The sequence below is a fragment of the Mesocricetus auratus genome, unplaced genomic scaffold, assembly GCF_017639785.1.
Source record: "Mesocricetus auratus isolate SY011 unplaced genomic scaffold, BCM_Maur_2.0 Super-Scaffold_100020, whole genome shotgun sequence".
Lineage (NCBI taxonomy): Eukaryota > Metazoa > Chordata > Mammalia > Rodentia > Cricetidae > Mesocricetus > Mesocricetus auratus.
Window position 1 is genome coordinate 19,350,159 of NW_024429201.1, and position 14,238 is coordinate 19,364,396.

At 45.8% G+C, this 14,238-nt stretch overlaps 1 protein-coding gene and 1 long non-coding RNA gene across 2 annotated transcripts in view; both read left to right on the forward strand.

Moving 5' to 3' along the window:
- Positions 1 to 723: 723 nt before the first annotated feature.
- Positions 724 to 6,691, forward strand: LOC121133200. The gene is made up of 2 exons (XR_005869989.1): positions 724 to 863; positions 4,457 to 6,691. It is a non-coding gene; the product is annotated as an uncharacterized LOC121133200 (long non-coding RNA).
- A 782-nt stretch (positions 6,692 to 7,473) lies between these two features.
- Map1b (microtubule associated protein 1B) overlaps positions 7,474 to 14,238 on the forward strand; it is a 96,897-nt gene continuing 90,132 nt past the window's right edge. Inside the window, exon 1 of the mRNA XM_040729101.1 lies at positions 7,474 to 7,763. Within this exon, the coding sequence (XP_040585035.1) occupies positions 7,580 to 7,763 (184 nt within the window). The 5' untranslated portion in view covers positions 7,474 to 7,579. The remainder of the gene's footprint in view (positions 7,764 to 14,238) is intronic.

Below are 14,238 nucleotides of genomic sequence, written 5' to 3' on the forward strand. Positions count from 1 at the left end.
TGCATTGGGAGTGAAGACTTGGCCTTCACTATACAGAGCACGGAGTCTAATAGAGAAGACAACAAATTTTAGAAATCACTTCTACAGGCGATCGGTACTGGAGATAACTGAGACCAGGAGACACAAGCGCTCATGAAAAGGTTAGTTTGAGGGGCCTTCCCACAGAGGTAACAGCTGAGGTGTCATCTGTAGGATTAGGTCATAGTAACTAGGAGGGTGAACTAGTGAGTGCCAGGAAAAGGAGGGGAAGGGGAAGGGAGGGAGGAGAGGCTGACATGGGCTCTTATGACAGAGGCTGAAAGATAAAAGTCAACTGGGTTAGGGGCTGCCCAGGGGAAATAAGCTGGGGCTAGACTTTTCTAGGAGGCTTGTAGGCTGTGTTAAGAAGTTTGGTCTTGGTGGGGTGGTGGTGGCACACGCCTTTAATCCCAGAACTCGGGAGGCAGAGGCAGGTGGATCTCTGTGAGTTCGAGACCAGCCTGGTCTACAAGAGCTAGTTCTAGGACAGCCTCCAAAGTCACAGAGAAACCCTGTCTCAAATGTCCCACCCCAGAAGAAGAAGAAAAAGAAGAAGGAGGAGGAGGAGAAGGAGGAGGAGGAGAAGAAGGAGAATGAGGAGGAGAAGGAGGAGGAGGAGGAGGAGGAGAGGAAGAAGAGGAGGAGAAGAGGAAGAAGAGGAAGAGGAAGAGGAGGAGGAAGAAGAAGAGGAAGAGGAGGAGGAAGAGGAAGAGGAAGAGGAGGAGGAGGAGGAAGATAAAACCAGAAGAAGAAATAGTATCAGTAGTAGCTGCAGCAGTAGTTTGGTCTTTATCCTGAAGACAATATGGGACTTCCAGTGGGAGTGGAGTAAAACAGCCAATCAGGTAATCTCCTTCTGGTGTGAATCACAAACTGGCTGAGGGTGTGGGAGCTAGTCAGGTGACCCAGTTGTTACAAAGGGAGAAAACAATGTTTTAACAACTACTGTGGTGACTAATCTTCACTGTTAGCGGGAACAGGATTCCAAAGCCCTTTGAGGACATCTTTGGCATGACTATGTGGGTATTTTCATGGAGTTTTAACTGAACAGAAAAAACACACCTTAAATGTGGACAGCATCATCTCACTAGTGTGTGTGTGTGTGGGGGGGGTCCCACAATGAAGAAAAAGGAAAACAGTGAAACAGAACAGTTTGAGCAGCCCCTTCCTCTCCTTCCTCACTGAGGACACACAAGGCAGGCTAGCTCAGGCTCTGGCCAAGACTGTACCTTGAAACAGTGAGCCAAAACTGAGCTCTTATTTCCCCAAGTTGCTTTTGACACAGCAAGGAGAAAAGTAACTAATAAAACTATTATTTACAATATAAATCAAGTTAGAACTAGTTCAAATGTCCAGTATCAATAAGTTATAAACATAATGAATTACTATGTAGCAATAGAAAAGAATGAGGATTATACATATATATCATTATAGAGTTCTCACCAGGATACATTATTAGGTAGCATGCATTTACTGTTTCTTTTTGGTGCTGGGGATTGAGCCCAGAGCAAGTGCATGCTGAGTAGGTGATGTGCCAAGGAGCTGCACCCTCAATCCTGTATTTGTCTTTTTAAAAGGAAACACTAAGGCAATGGGTGGGGGATGGGGAATGGGATGTGCTTCTAGGGAAAGTCAGCAAACATGGTTGAGGAAGTGTAAGTAGAGACTGAAAAATTGTCTTATAAATTTGACCTTGAAACCATACATTCATAACTATAAGGCAAAATTAAATTTAAAAATCAACTCAGAAATACTGCAAATGAAACCAATGAATCTATGTATTGAGTTAATGGCATCATCCTATAAAAAGGAATTAATTAATTAGACCGCATAAAACTGTATGCCTTGGGGAGACAGCTATTGGAAAAAGAAATTGCAAGCTGTTTTTGCTAATCCTGTTGATACTGCTATCTTGCTGCTGTCTCAACAGTGCTGTGTTCATAATGATGAAGAGTGGAAAAGAACCACCATCCCCAGTGCCTGATGACTGAGAGCTTTGGTTTTCTATACAAGCTAAAAACGAAAATAATTGCAAAAATATTTAAATGGTCTTTTAGTAATCATACGACTGGCAAAAGTGTTGCATTTTTGTCTATTTTATCTCTTTTTACTTAAATTAGAAACAAGCTTGTTTCACATGTCAATCCCAACTCCCTCCCCCTTCCCCAGCCCCCCACCCAACCCCCACTCTGTTCCCCAGGGAGGGTGAGGCCCTCCATGGGGGATCTCATTTTTATTGAATAGCTACTGGGGTGTAAGGCAGAGAAAAAGAGCAGCTCTCTGTCCTTGTAGTCTTGAGAACTGGAATTCCAGGTGTATGAGAAAGATGAAAGGGAGGCAAAACCCCTGTGGCCTTGACCTTTGTTACTGACATCACGGTCAACCAACCCATAGCGTCTTTCATCTTGAGAAAAGAAAAGGGAAAAAAAATCCTTCATTTGTGTTAACTGAAAATATCTGGAAACAATGACCAAGATGGTAGCGACCTTCAATCAAGATTATGGTTTCTAAATCCTATGTTTTTACTTAAGTAATGGGGGTTCCTTAGGGAAACAGATAAACCCTGATCCTGTGGCTAAATATAAGGTAGGTGGGAAGTATTCTGCCTACCCCTGGCCAAGATGAAAATATCCACGTTAGATATCAGTCATTTTGGGTTAATGGGGTGGAGTGAACGGATGTTAGAATTAGCAAATAAAGAGCCATGTGCTTGTCTGCTTTGTTCCTATACAGACTGCATCTTAGGTTAACCAACTGATAGGACTTCTCCCAATTGATGCCTTCTTGCTGTCAAATAAATAATAGAATATTAGAATTTTCAAATTCTTAAGAAGTAATGGACTAGGTCATGACCTAATGAAAATCGTACAATGAAACAACTATCATCTATGAAGAAGAGTTACAAAAAAACCCAACTCTGGCCAATCTTTTAATTAATTACATGACTTAGAGACAAGGTCTCATATTGCTCACACTGGTCTCTGAAGATTTGCTGCATAGCCGAAGATGACCTTGGCTTTCTGTGTCTCTTACTTCTTCCTCCAGGAGCTAGGATTACAGGGATCAAATCCAGTGCCTCATTCATGGTAGGGCAGCATTACCCAACTAGGCTACCCCAGCCCTCTGATGGAGCTCTCAGATCTCCCGATTAAGACACAAAAACTTCAGGAAATGACGAAGAGGTATTCAGTAACGAAACATTCATGTGCCCAGCAAAATTCAGACTCTATGAAGCTCTTGATGCCAACAAATGTTGCAACAAAGACATAACAAAGAAAGCAAGAAGAGTCAGGACACACAGAGTAAAGATTAACACTTGGAACAGGGCCTGGCGGTGCACGCCTTTAATCCTAGCACTCTGGAGGCAGAGGCAGCTAGATCTTTTGTGAGTTCAAGGTCATCCTGGTCTACATAGTGAGTTGTAAGATAGCCAGGGCTATGTAGAGAGACCCTGTCTCAAGACAAACAAACAAACACCTGGTTAGCTTAAATACAAACTTACTCTGACCTTGACTTAAACAAACTATTAAAAACATCATCCCCAAGAATTATAATCTGACATGAAGTTGTCTCATTTGTATATATTTGAAATACATTTGTATATGTCTATGCTGAATGGTAAAACAATAAAACATCAATTAACTTATATATTGAGTGCTCACTACATATATATACAAGACACTTTTAAGCACTTACTTAAACTATCCCCTTGGGTGGGGGTGGAGCCTAAACTGGTGAGAGTGTCTGACTACTCAATGCCCTGCCCAGCATGGCAACAAATGAACAAAAACCCCATTAGCACCCTGCCAGGAAGCTAGTACCTATTGCTGCTACAAAGAAGAAACCAGGACAGAGTGCTTAAACACCTTGTCCAAGGTCACAGAGCTAATACATTATGCCTTCAGGGAATAAGTAGCAGAGTATACTCTAAGTAATGGGTTTATCACCCACATGTCTGGATGAGGGGAACCTTGAGTCCAAAACTTTTTTTTTAAACCTATGTATATAGTACCTCTCATAACAGGAGGACTAGGGTTGTGATAATGGATAGAAGTGGATGGCTGAGGAGGCATCTAGAAGGTGAAGGTGAAACTGACCAGACTCCATGCAGAGCTGGCTGAACAGGCAGTTAAGTAAGGTTCAGGGGAGAGTCCAAGGTCTCTGTGAGGTTTCCAGCTTTCACAGTGGGATGGATGGCGCCACTGTCCAGTGGAATCAGAGATGTGAGCGCTCAGGTCTAGAGGGTAAAGATGACTTGTGTCTGGAGCATGCCCAGTGTACAGTGCCTTTGGGACACTTGGGTGGGGTCACAGGTCATACAGGCAGGCTCCCTTAGATGTTAGTTTACTTTTTCCTTAGAATTGTGTTGGGGTTGGGGACTTATCTAGTTTCGAAGAGTAGCTGAGTATGTTGTTTTTTATTTTTGTTTTTCTCCCAGATGTATCGTTGAAGGAGTCACCTGTACCTCTTGTAAAGCTACGTTTACTCCATTGTCTAAGGAAACTCAGGTGGGGACAGCACTCATTCAGCCAGACCTTGATTGTCTTCTGTGTTCCTCCTGGATTAAGAGCCCTGGAGTCATCCACTGTCCACTCCGCAGACACACAGTCTTGATTCTTCCCACTCTTGCATCAAAGGGACGGAACATAAAAAGAAGAGCCAAACTACTCGCTTGAGGCCACAGGGGTGTAAAGCAGCAGTCCACATTGCTAGTCTGTGCTCTGCCATCTCTGCCATGGTGCCTCTGGTTTGCACAGCAAGGGTGAAGACCGGAGTGGTTTACGGTCATGGCTTCCTTGTGCAGACCACCACAGTGAAGCAGCCCTTTGGACGTGCTTTTCCTTTTTAATTGATTCATTGATGTGTGTGGAGGTCAGAGGACAAGTTTTTGGTAGTCTGTTCTCTCCTTATGGGTCCTGGGGATTAAACTTCCTAGGTTCCCAGGCTTGGCAGCAAGCACCTTTACCCACTGAGTCATCTCATTGGCCTCCTGTTGTACTTTTCATCCAACATTCCATTGCAACGTATGGAACAATTCAGTTAGGTGCTAGCATATTTCAACACTTCTGCTTTTGTCTAAGATAGTATGCACCTCAGGCTCAATATTGAGCAAATAGGAACAATTTATAGCAGAAATTTAATTAGCATCTTATTTTCATTCTAGATATTTTGAGGGCTACGTCCTATTTTTTTGTGATAGTAGTGTTTCCGTGTACCCAGAAACATAGACTTTTTTTCCAAAATAAATTTAAGTAGAATAAATTAGGTAAAAGAACACTGATATCAACTTGATAATTAATTTAACCGGGTTGAGAGACCCCTAGGCTATTAGTAAAGCACACCTCGGGGTGTGTCTGCTGGGGTGTGTCTAGAGGACTAGCTGATAGGATAAGAACTGCCTTAGATGTGGGTAGCACTACTCCCTAGGCTGGGCACAGGTGGAAGAAAGGGGGAGAAGCAGCGTGTCTGTTTCCTGGCTGCAACGAGGTGAGCAGGACTCTTCCATTCCACACTCCTCCCACCACAACATTCTGTCCTATCTCAGGTCCAGAGAAATGGAAGCAACAGACCATGGTCAGAAACATAGGAACCTGTGAGCAGAAATAAATCTTCCTACCACCAGTCTCTCACAGGCATTTGTGACAAAAAGTACCATGAACACTCCCACACACATAGGAGTAATGGTGGTTCTGAGAAATGGAAGCAACTCACCCAAGGAAGCCACTCTGATGGCTGACCTCTGGAAAGATGTTGTTTACCTCCTCACCCTCACCATGGACCACCCCACTGCCCTTACCTAAGAGTAACGGCAGGCAGCTTCTCACTTAAGTATAGTTTCTGTTCACTGGTGGCCAAATCTCTGTAGCAAGCTTGCTGCAGACCCCTAATGCCTTAAGTCAGACGTTAACTTTAGTCTCCATTGATCAGACTGGCATAGTCTTTGGCTGTCCACTGGATAGCCTATCTAGGCTTCAAGAAAGAAACACGGCAAAAGGCATGTAACTAGTAAGTCATGACAGAGCACACCTAAGACACTGGGTTATTTTGAGAAATCTTACAATAGATGTTTTGTTTTCAGATAGGGTCTTATGCATCCCAGACTGGTCTTGAACTCATGAGAAGCTGAGGATGACCTTGAACTTTTGATCCTCCTTGCCTGAAACAGCCTGAGTGCTTAGACTACACTGCCCAGTGGTTAGGGTTCTGAAATGGGCCTGCATCCTACCAGCTGAGCTCCAGCCCCTCCAGTTGGCATCTTAAAACTAGTATATACTCTATTATTAAATGTATCGACTACTCCTATTTTCATCTAACTTTCTTCCCTAAAACTCTAATCCCCAGTTTGTATGATGATGCAGTGCCTGCCCTCCTGTCCTAAGACAGAAATGTATTCATTAGATTTGTGAAAAGTGGATGTATATGGTGGCCTTTAGAAACATTATTATGAGTTCTTCTAAATATAGACAAAAGCAATAAAAACTCCCAACTCCATGTGTATCTTAAAAGACATCATTGTCACATAAAATAATTCTGCCTGTGTATCCCCAAGGAACTGAAAAGCACATTATAGTCATTGTAACCCTGCTGGGCAGAGACTGTATCTTCTCTATTCTTTGTTATGCCTGATGCTATCTATTCAGCATATTAATAAAAAAAAGAAATCTGTATCTAACATAATAAGTCTGCCTCCTCTCGTTCTTTTCCCACGAGCACCAAAGGCCAGTTCTTTTCCAGACTAGACTCCAAAGACTGAACGCATTAGGTTTAGGGCTTGCAAAGTATCCTTTAAGTGAAGGTGGTAAATATTCCTGTTGTTTGTAACAAACAAAAAATGACAATTAAGCCTTCCTAAATCTACAAGGTCAAAAAGACATGTTCCAGTCTTCTTGAGGGGGGTACCCTAGCCCAGCGCCCACGGTGATTGCTGCAGCTACGAAAATCCCGACTTCATGGTGGATGGGGCACAGAAAGAGGCCTGATGTGCACTCGGGACTCAGGACATAATCTCACTCTGAAACAGGAAGTCATCCCCTCTCCAGTACGGAAGAGTTGATGGTTTGGGGCAAAGAAGGTGTGCATATGGAAGGGTGGTGGTGCGGGTCCCCCTCAGGGATACAGCAGAGTTCTTTGGGTCCCCCAGAGCCTGGCTCCTGGCCCTGCCCAGACCATTGTCCACACACCTCGTCCCTCCAGCTTCCGGGCCGCCGGCGAAATGATTTGCTGCAGATGACATCAGCCCTGGGCCAAGGGCTACAGGAGTGGAGGCAGCTACCACGAGGATGTGCCGAGTGGTCCTTTCCTCCTCCTCTTCCTCCTCCTCCTCCCAGGCTCCTAGCCTAGTCTCCATATAAACGGCACCGCCTCCCCGGCCTCTCACTCCCCGCTCCTCTCTTCCGCGCCGGGAGAGGGCGGAGGAGGAGGCGACGCGCGCGCCGGGAGGAGGGGGGACGCAGGGGGCGGAGCGGAGACAGCACCTTCGGAGATAATCTTTTCTCCTGCCGCAGAGCAGAGGAGCGGCGGGAGAGGAACACTTCGCCCAGGCTTTAGCAGCGCCGGCAGGATGGCGACCGTGGTGGTGGAAGCCACCGAGCCGGAGCCATCGGGCAGCATCGCCAACCCGGCGGCGTCCACCTCGCCCAGCCTGTCGCACCGCTTCCTAGACAGCAAGTTCTACTTGCTGGTGGTGGTCGGCGAGACGGTGACCGAAGAGCACCTGAGGCGTGCCATCGGCAACATCGAGCTGGGTAAGCAGTCCCGCGGCCCCCCAGGGACGTGCATATAGGCAGATGCGCCAGAACGACCCCACCCAGGGCGCGACGGCCACCTTGTTCTCCCGCGCGCCCCGCACCCACGCCTCTCCAGGCCACCTCCCACACTCCATTTGGACTCTTTTCTGAGCTAATTTCCAAATTATTATATTTGAGACCCAAAAGAGAGAATTTTTAATAGCCCTGAGGGATGGATCACCTGGCTGGGTTTGCGGCCACCGCCGACTTGGCCACCTCCTCTCATGCTCAGTGAAATGCAGGTGTCAGAGGAGGGAGGCCATAATAAAACCGCAACCGCAGGCGGAGAAAGGGTGGGGTGGACCTAGCGCAACCTCTCTTGTCAGCTCCCCTCTCGCCCTAAGCAAAGGCTGGGACCCTCCTCTCCTTACCCGAAAACCTGGGGTTGAAATACCATGTGCCAAGGCCCTCATGTTAATCGTCCTTATCATAGCCACCCTGTGCCACCCACCCCTGACACCACACACACGCACACACGCACACACACACAAACACACTTTCTGAGAATGGTGAATGCCCATTCTGAGGTTAAACATCCAGATCCTTTCTTTCCTGGGAATGACTAGGCTAGTCCTAGTGCCACGCCCGCCTCACCCCACCCCCACCCCCGAGGACACAGGCACGGAACCCGTCTGCACTCGGTTCCCAGACGAAGTCCGGCCTCGTCCTGCCCCTGAGGTCCTGGCTTCAGCTTTCAGAAAGGACAATGGGACCCCAGGGAGCGAGGTGGGCTTCTTTGAAAAGTCTCAGCTTCAGAAACCATAGCTTGAATGGGAAGAGGGGATGGAGTGGGTAGGGCCAGCTCCTGGGCTGCTGCGCGCACCGGGAGCGAGCTCTGCAGAGGCCGAATAGCGGTTCCTGGGGAACCCTGGGCGGGGCTGGGAGGGCCCGGGAGGGCACAGTCTCCGGCGGGCAGCGATCGGCCCCGCCCTTCATTCAGCCCCACCCGGCCTGCCGCAGTGCCCGCACCGGGCAGTCGCACCTGCCCCCGCACTGCGGCGCCCCCGGCTGGCCCGGAGATCACTCTGCCGGAGCTGCGCGTGATCGGGGGCCTTGCGCCCACCTTTGGCTGAGAGCCGCTTTGTTGAGCTCCCAGCCCCCCGGTGGGCAGCTCTGGCCTCTGCCTTATTCCGCCCTCCTCCCCATCCTTCCCTTCACTTCATCCCTGGCAGAGATCGCCGGGTCCCCGTGCAGCGCAGCCTGAGCGCTCTATTCTCTCGGGGTGGTGCTGAAACGTTTCTGCCAGGAGACACCGGCTGGTGGGCGTGGTGCAGTCCGCACTGCGGTCTCTACGGCAGCCCGAGGCGGACAAAGAGCGTTCACGCAGCCCTCCTTTCCCGCTCCCACACACACCAATGAAAGATGGATGAAATGATTTTGGTTTAGATGAATAAATAAATAAACAAAAGCTTGTTACCTGCCTCTGCATTTGGAAATGGCCACTTTTCCCCAGAACAAAAGGCTGCAGGGTGGGGACTGGAGTTGCAGACCCGGTTCTTTTGTTTAACTTTAAAGCACGGATTTTCCCTTTCAGCTAAAAAGAAAAACAACAACAACAACAACAAAAAGTGAGCAGAAAGCCAGTCATGATTTTTCATTCGGGAAAAAAAAATCAAGAATAAGAGATTTCAGAAGTGGAATTCTTTATCTGAACATCTCAGCAATCCATTTTCAGGCTATAAGCCTTTGATCTGCTTCTCAAACTGTGTTTATTTGCACATTTTACTCCTTGGAAAAACTCACACGTACTGATTTTGGGTGTGGCTGTTGTGGGAATTAATGGCTGGGTGTTTTAAAATTATTTTCTTTACCTAGCATTGCTGGAAAATAACGTATTAAGAAGTGTCTTTTCGTCTCCATAATTTTCAGGATCACCCATGGTGGTGCCAGGAGAGGAATCATCACGCCCAGTTTTAGAGGTTGGGGAGGCAGGAAGGGTGAGAGACAGACTCAAGGTCATATTGTGAAGCAGCGACAGGAGGACCGGTACCGCAGTGTCTACTCGCTTGGCCGGGTCAGATGGTGGTGCGGGCAGGCTAACGTCAGAGAAAGATTCAGGGGGCAGTCTTCAGACCTTGTCTTTGTACAGTCATCCACTTGTGGGCAGCGCTCCTTACAGGGAGGCGGCTCGGCCATCACCTGCTGACTACAGTTTTCTTCCTGCTTTGTTACTGGTCTGATCATCCTTTACCAGGGTTTATTCAAGCCTCTTTCTGTCGGAGGAGAAAATATGCAGCCAAGGAATCCTGTGATGTTCGTCCTAGCTTTACTTCGTTTTACACAGCTAGCATTTAGTGCTAAAATCTAGATTTGTCTTTTAACGTAAAAAAAAGTTTCAATGTAAGTATTAGAGAGGGAAAAGCACAGACCATAGGCTAGCAGTTCACTGAATTTTCGAGAAGTGAGCATACCTGTGTTGTCCAGATAAGAAACAGCCGTAGTCATCCCAGAAGCCACCCCGCCCACCAACCCCAATGTTCACTTTGCAATCAGCATGCTTTTCTGATTTTTAATTCCCTAATTTGGTCAGGTTTTTCCATAGATCTCTGAAATGGTTATATCGATCTCACTAAGAATCAGCCAAGTGTGTGAGCACGGCCATTTCCTCCAGGCTAGTAACAGATGTTGCTGACCCTCTGGAGAGGGCTCTCCTGGGTCCTGGACTCTCCTATGCAGCTCACATTGCCCTGCCTTTCAAGGATAAGTGAAAATCCTGCTTCCCAGCTTTTCAGACAGTCGGAGATGACTTAGCAACAGGGAGGCAGGCTCTGTTTCCTTGGCATGACACACTGCTGCTTCAGCTGGCAGATCGCAGCTGGGCCTCCTCCAGAGGTCACTCCGATGCCACTGCTATTGTTGCTGGTGCCTGCAGGCTACATTATGTGAAGCAAGATGGAGCTGCTCCAGGGGGCTCAGCTCTGTGAGCTGCCTGCCGGCTGGGAAAGCAGCTTCTCATTCATTTCCTCTTCCTTTCCCTTCCAAACTCAGGCGCTGTGTGGTTAGAGACCCTGGAGACTGGCGTATTTGCCATCTGATGGATTACACAGGCCACTCTGGAAAAGGGAGAAAATAGTCTCCACCCCTACAGAGAGACGGTAGATAATACAGTAAAGCAATTGGCCCGAAACACCCCAGTATGGATGCTAAGTGCTTCCTGAGACCAGGGAAGAAAACTGGTCACTCTCACTTGCTCAGTTGTGTTTGAAAAGCACAAAGTCAAAGTCAGGGTGGATCATTTCTTCTCCAGAGCTTCAAACAATAGCTCTCCCTTGCACCGGTGTAGCCACACTGATGTAGTTATATGGGACTTGATTCCAAACCATAGTGACCACCTACAATTGACTGATTAGCCCCTCCCTGGCTGGCCCCAGTGTGGAGTTAGCTTGATTTATTTTTAGCAAAATGCTGTCATAGGTATATTTTAATACATAGACTCTATACAGCAGTCCCTGGCAAGCTGAATTTTAAAGCCTGGTGCAATGTGTTTTCACTGTTTCATGTCATTCTTTTAATGAAACCATCTACATGTCAGCTTGACGCTTTCGATTGCTATTATAATGCAACTGTCCCTCTAGGTGACATTGGGAATGAACAAGATGTGCTCGTGAGAAGGCAGATAACTGTAATATCCACTACCTTGGATCTTTAGATGTGTGTTGAGCTGGTTACATTGTAACAGTCTGATGTTGCTTTACCCACTATGGTTCTGTCCAAGATGGCAGTCAGAAAATTACGAGCCTGGGAAAGCTTTGGAATTTAATTTTCATTTTCTTCTAGCAAGAAAAAAAAGTGAAAACCATATATGGTGGGAGTTAAAGAGATGCTAGAATGTGTTACTTTTATTATATTCATCTTCACACTTCCAAAGGCAGAAGGCAGATGGATTTTTGCTTGTACTGCCTAATTGGCATTACCTACTAAGGGCTCTGTGATCCAAGTTGAAACACAAGCCGGGCAGTCCCCAAATGGAAGGTCATTAAATTGATGCTTTCCTGTTAACCTTCCCAAGAGCTTACTTCTTAAAGTAATCTCTAACTTTTAGATTAAGAAAAAAATTCTTATAAATCACTGTTTGTTTGCTTCTGTTGTAAGATGTTATCTAAGACAGTGAATTTTTCACTGCCAATGCTTTGAAATGAAGTGCTGTAAGATGTCATTTGCATTACACACCAATGCGTGACAGACATTAGATTGCAAGCTTTGTAAAGAGAAAAGCAAACCAAAGGTTGGGTCAAAGGAAACCAGGGAAAGCTTTTCTCTAAAAAGCCGCTTAGCATTTTCTTTTTAATTGTTTCTCTGGATTTATGCTTGTGTTCTAGGTTCAGGTTACCTTTTAGTCTCGTTTCCCAAACAGAATCATAGGATTATAGGCTGGCCTTTCCGATATTTACAGGAAAAACTCAAAAGCCTGTTTCTCAAAGGGAACAATTAAATTGGACCCATTGAGGAAAACAGCTTGTGAAAGGCCCACGTAACTGTCACACAGAACCCCTGAGCATTGCATGCACTGCGGGGTCCATTCATTTTCCTTCCTTTGGTAGACTGCTTCTATTAGAAGCATGCAGTTTTCATCCATTAAAGGAGGGGTGCTTTTTTGGTTTTGTGAAACCCCACATTCCTCCATCATCAGGGTACACTTGGCACAATCTAGCCTGCAGAACCAGAGACCGATGCTCCTCATCTTTCTTCCTTGTTCTGAAATGGCCTTCCCCTTCTTCCATCTGTTAAAACCACATGCATGTTGGCGTCTTTGTGCACTACTACCACCTGGGGTGAGAAAAGAAAAGATAGCTTCCTAGTCACCTGGGATGGACAAGTAGTAGTGCTTACTTCCCAGGGCTGAGCCAGAAAGGAGCATTTTTTGAGGGCCAGATGCCCCTGGAACCCAGGCGTTTGAAACACAGAGGCTTATTTACTACCTCCAGTGGCTCCAGTTGTTAGCCCCTGGGTAGTCCAGTTAGAGCAAAGTCCTCTTATTGCTACAAAATCAAAGCCTCAATCAAGAGCTTGTCCTGAGAAATAGAGGATCATCACGAGAAAAAAAAAAAAAAGGTCAGGCATACAGCATGCATTCCCTGCTTCTTCCAAACCTGTTCAGAACCTCCTAACAACACCTGCATATCCCCCTCTGGCTATGGAGTCCAGAGGGAGAACGTGACAACAGCTTATCAGCATCAGGTCTCCGACTTTGACTGCCAATAAAGGGGGCAGATCTAGAAGATTAGTAAAAAAGCAATCAACTCTTATTGAGATTAGTCCCTTTATTAATAATATCTAGCATAAGGGACCCAGTCTCTACTAAGTCTCTTATTTCCAAAAATGATATGACTCTAAAATGGTCATTTCCACCTAAAGCAACCAGGGAGTTCACTGTAATCTTTATTTTATAAATCGCAGCAGCAATTGTGCATCATTGAGAAATACGTTGTCTGGAAATTGCTGTCTTAGAAAGAAAGAACCTTGAAGTTTTCATTTCATTGGGAGTTTGCACACGAGAAGTTATTTTTATTAGCTGTCTACTGGTTTAATTTAAAAATTAGCTCAATGATTTCTTAAGGTTGAACATTTTTTGTATTGTCAAGATATAAATGCAAAACACATAAATGAATGTAAAGCGAACATTTCACCACTTGTGTCGTGACAAGGGGAAAATGACGAACAACAGTGTGAGGGCTAGTGGGTACCTAGCCCCAGATGAAGTCACTCAAGTAATGCAGCCATTTAGATGTTACTTAGAACAAAGATGGAAAGATAGTATGAATTTAATTTAAATACATATGTCTCATTATTAACTTATTGACCCAGCTCGACAAGCCGGAAGACAAAGTGGAGCTCCGTCCACAGTCCCAATTAAGCCGCTTAGACAGGAACTCAATGGCTTTCCACACGAGGCTAGTATAGAGTGTATATGTTGAAGTAAAATATTCTAATGAATTCAGACCTCTCAACCTGTCAAGCTCTGTGGGGAACAAAAAGAAGCCATTTATCATTTCTCCACTAAAAAACCCACAAACCCTCAACACGCCTTTCTTGTTAAAATTTAAATATTCCATTAGCACAAATGCAAACTGAGGCCATTTAATGTTTCCAGGGAGACTCATAAAATTTCCCCTTATAATTTAGCCTCTCCTTAGGAATGCTCCTTGGGAATGTTAACACTTTCTTGTCTGAATTCTTCCTGTTATTCCTATGAGAGATTCTGCCTCTGTCTAAGGGGCATATGGCTGTTTGAAAAAAAATCTCCCTCTGATGGAAACAGTCTTTGTCCAACAATCTAGAAGCTCAGGTATCAAAATTACAATTTCAAGGGCAGTCTGGACTAGATAGAGTAAGTTCTGGGCTGGTTTGATTGTTTAGTAAGATCCTGTCTCAAAAAAAAAAAGCAAAAATGAGAGAGAATGATGTTGAAGATAGCTTTACATGTACAGTGAAC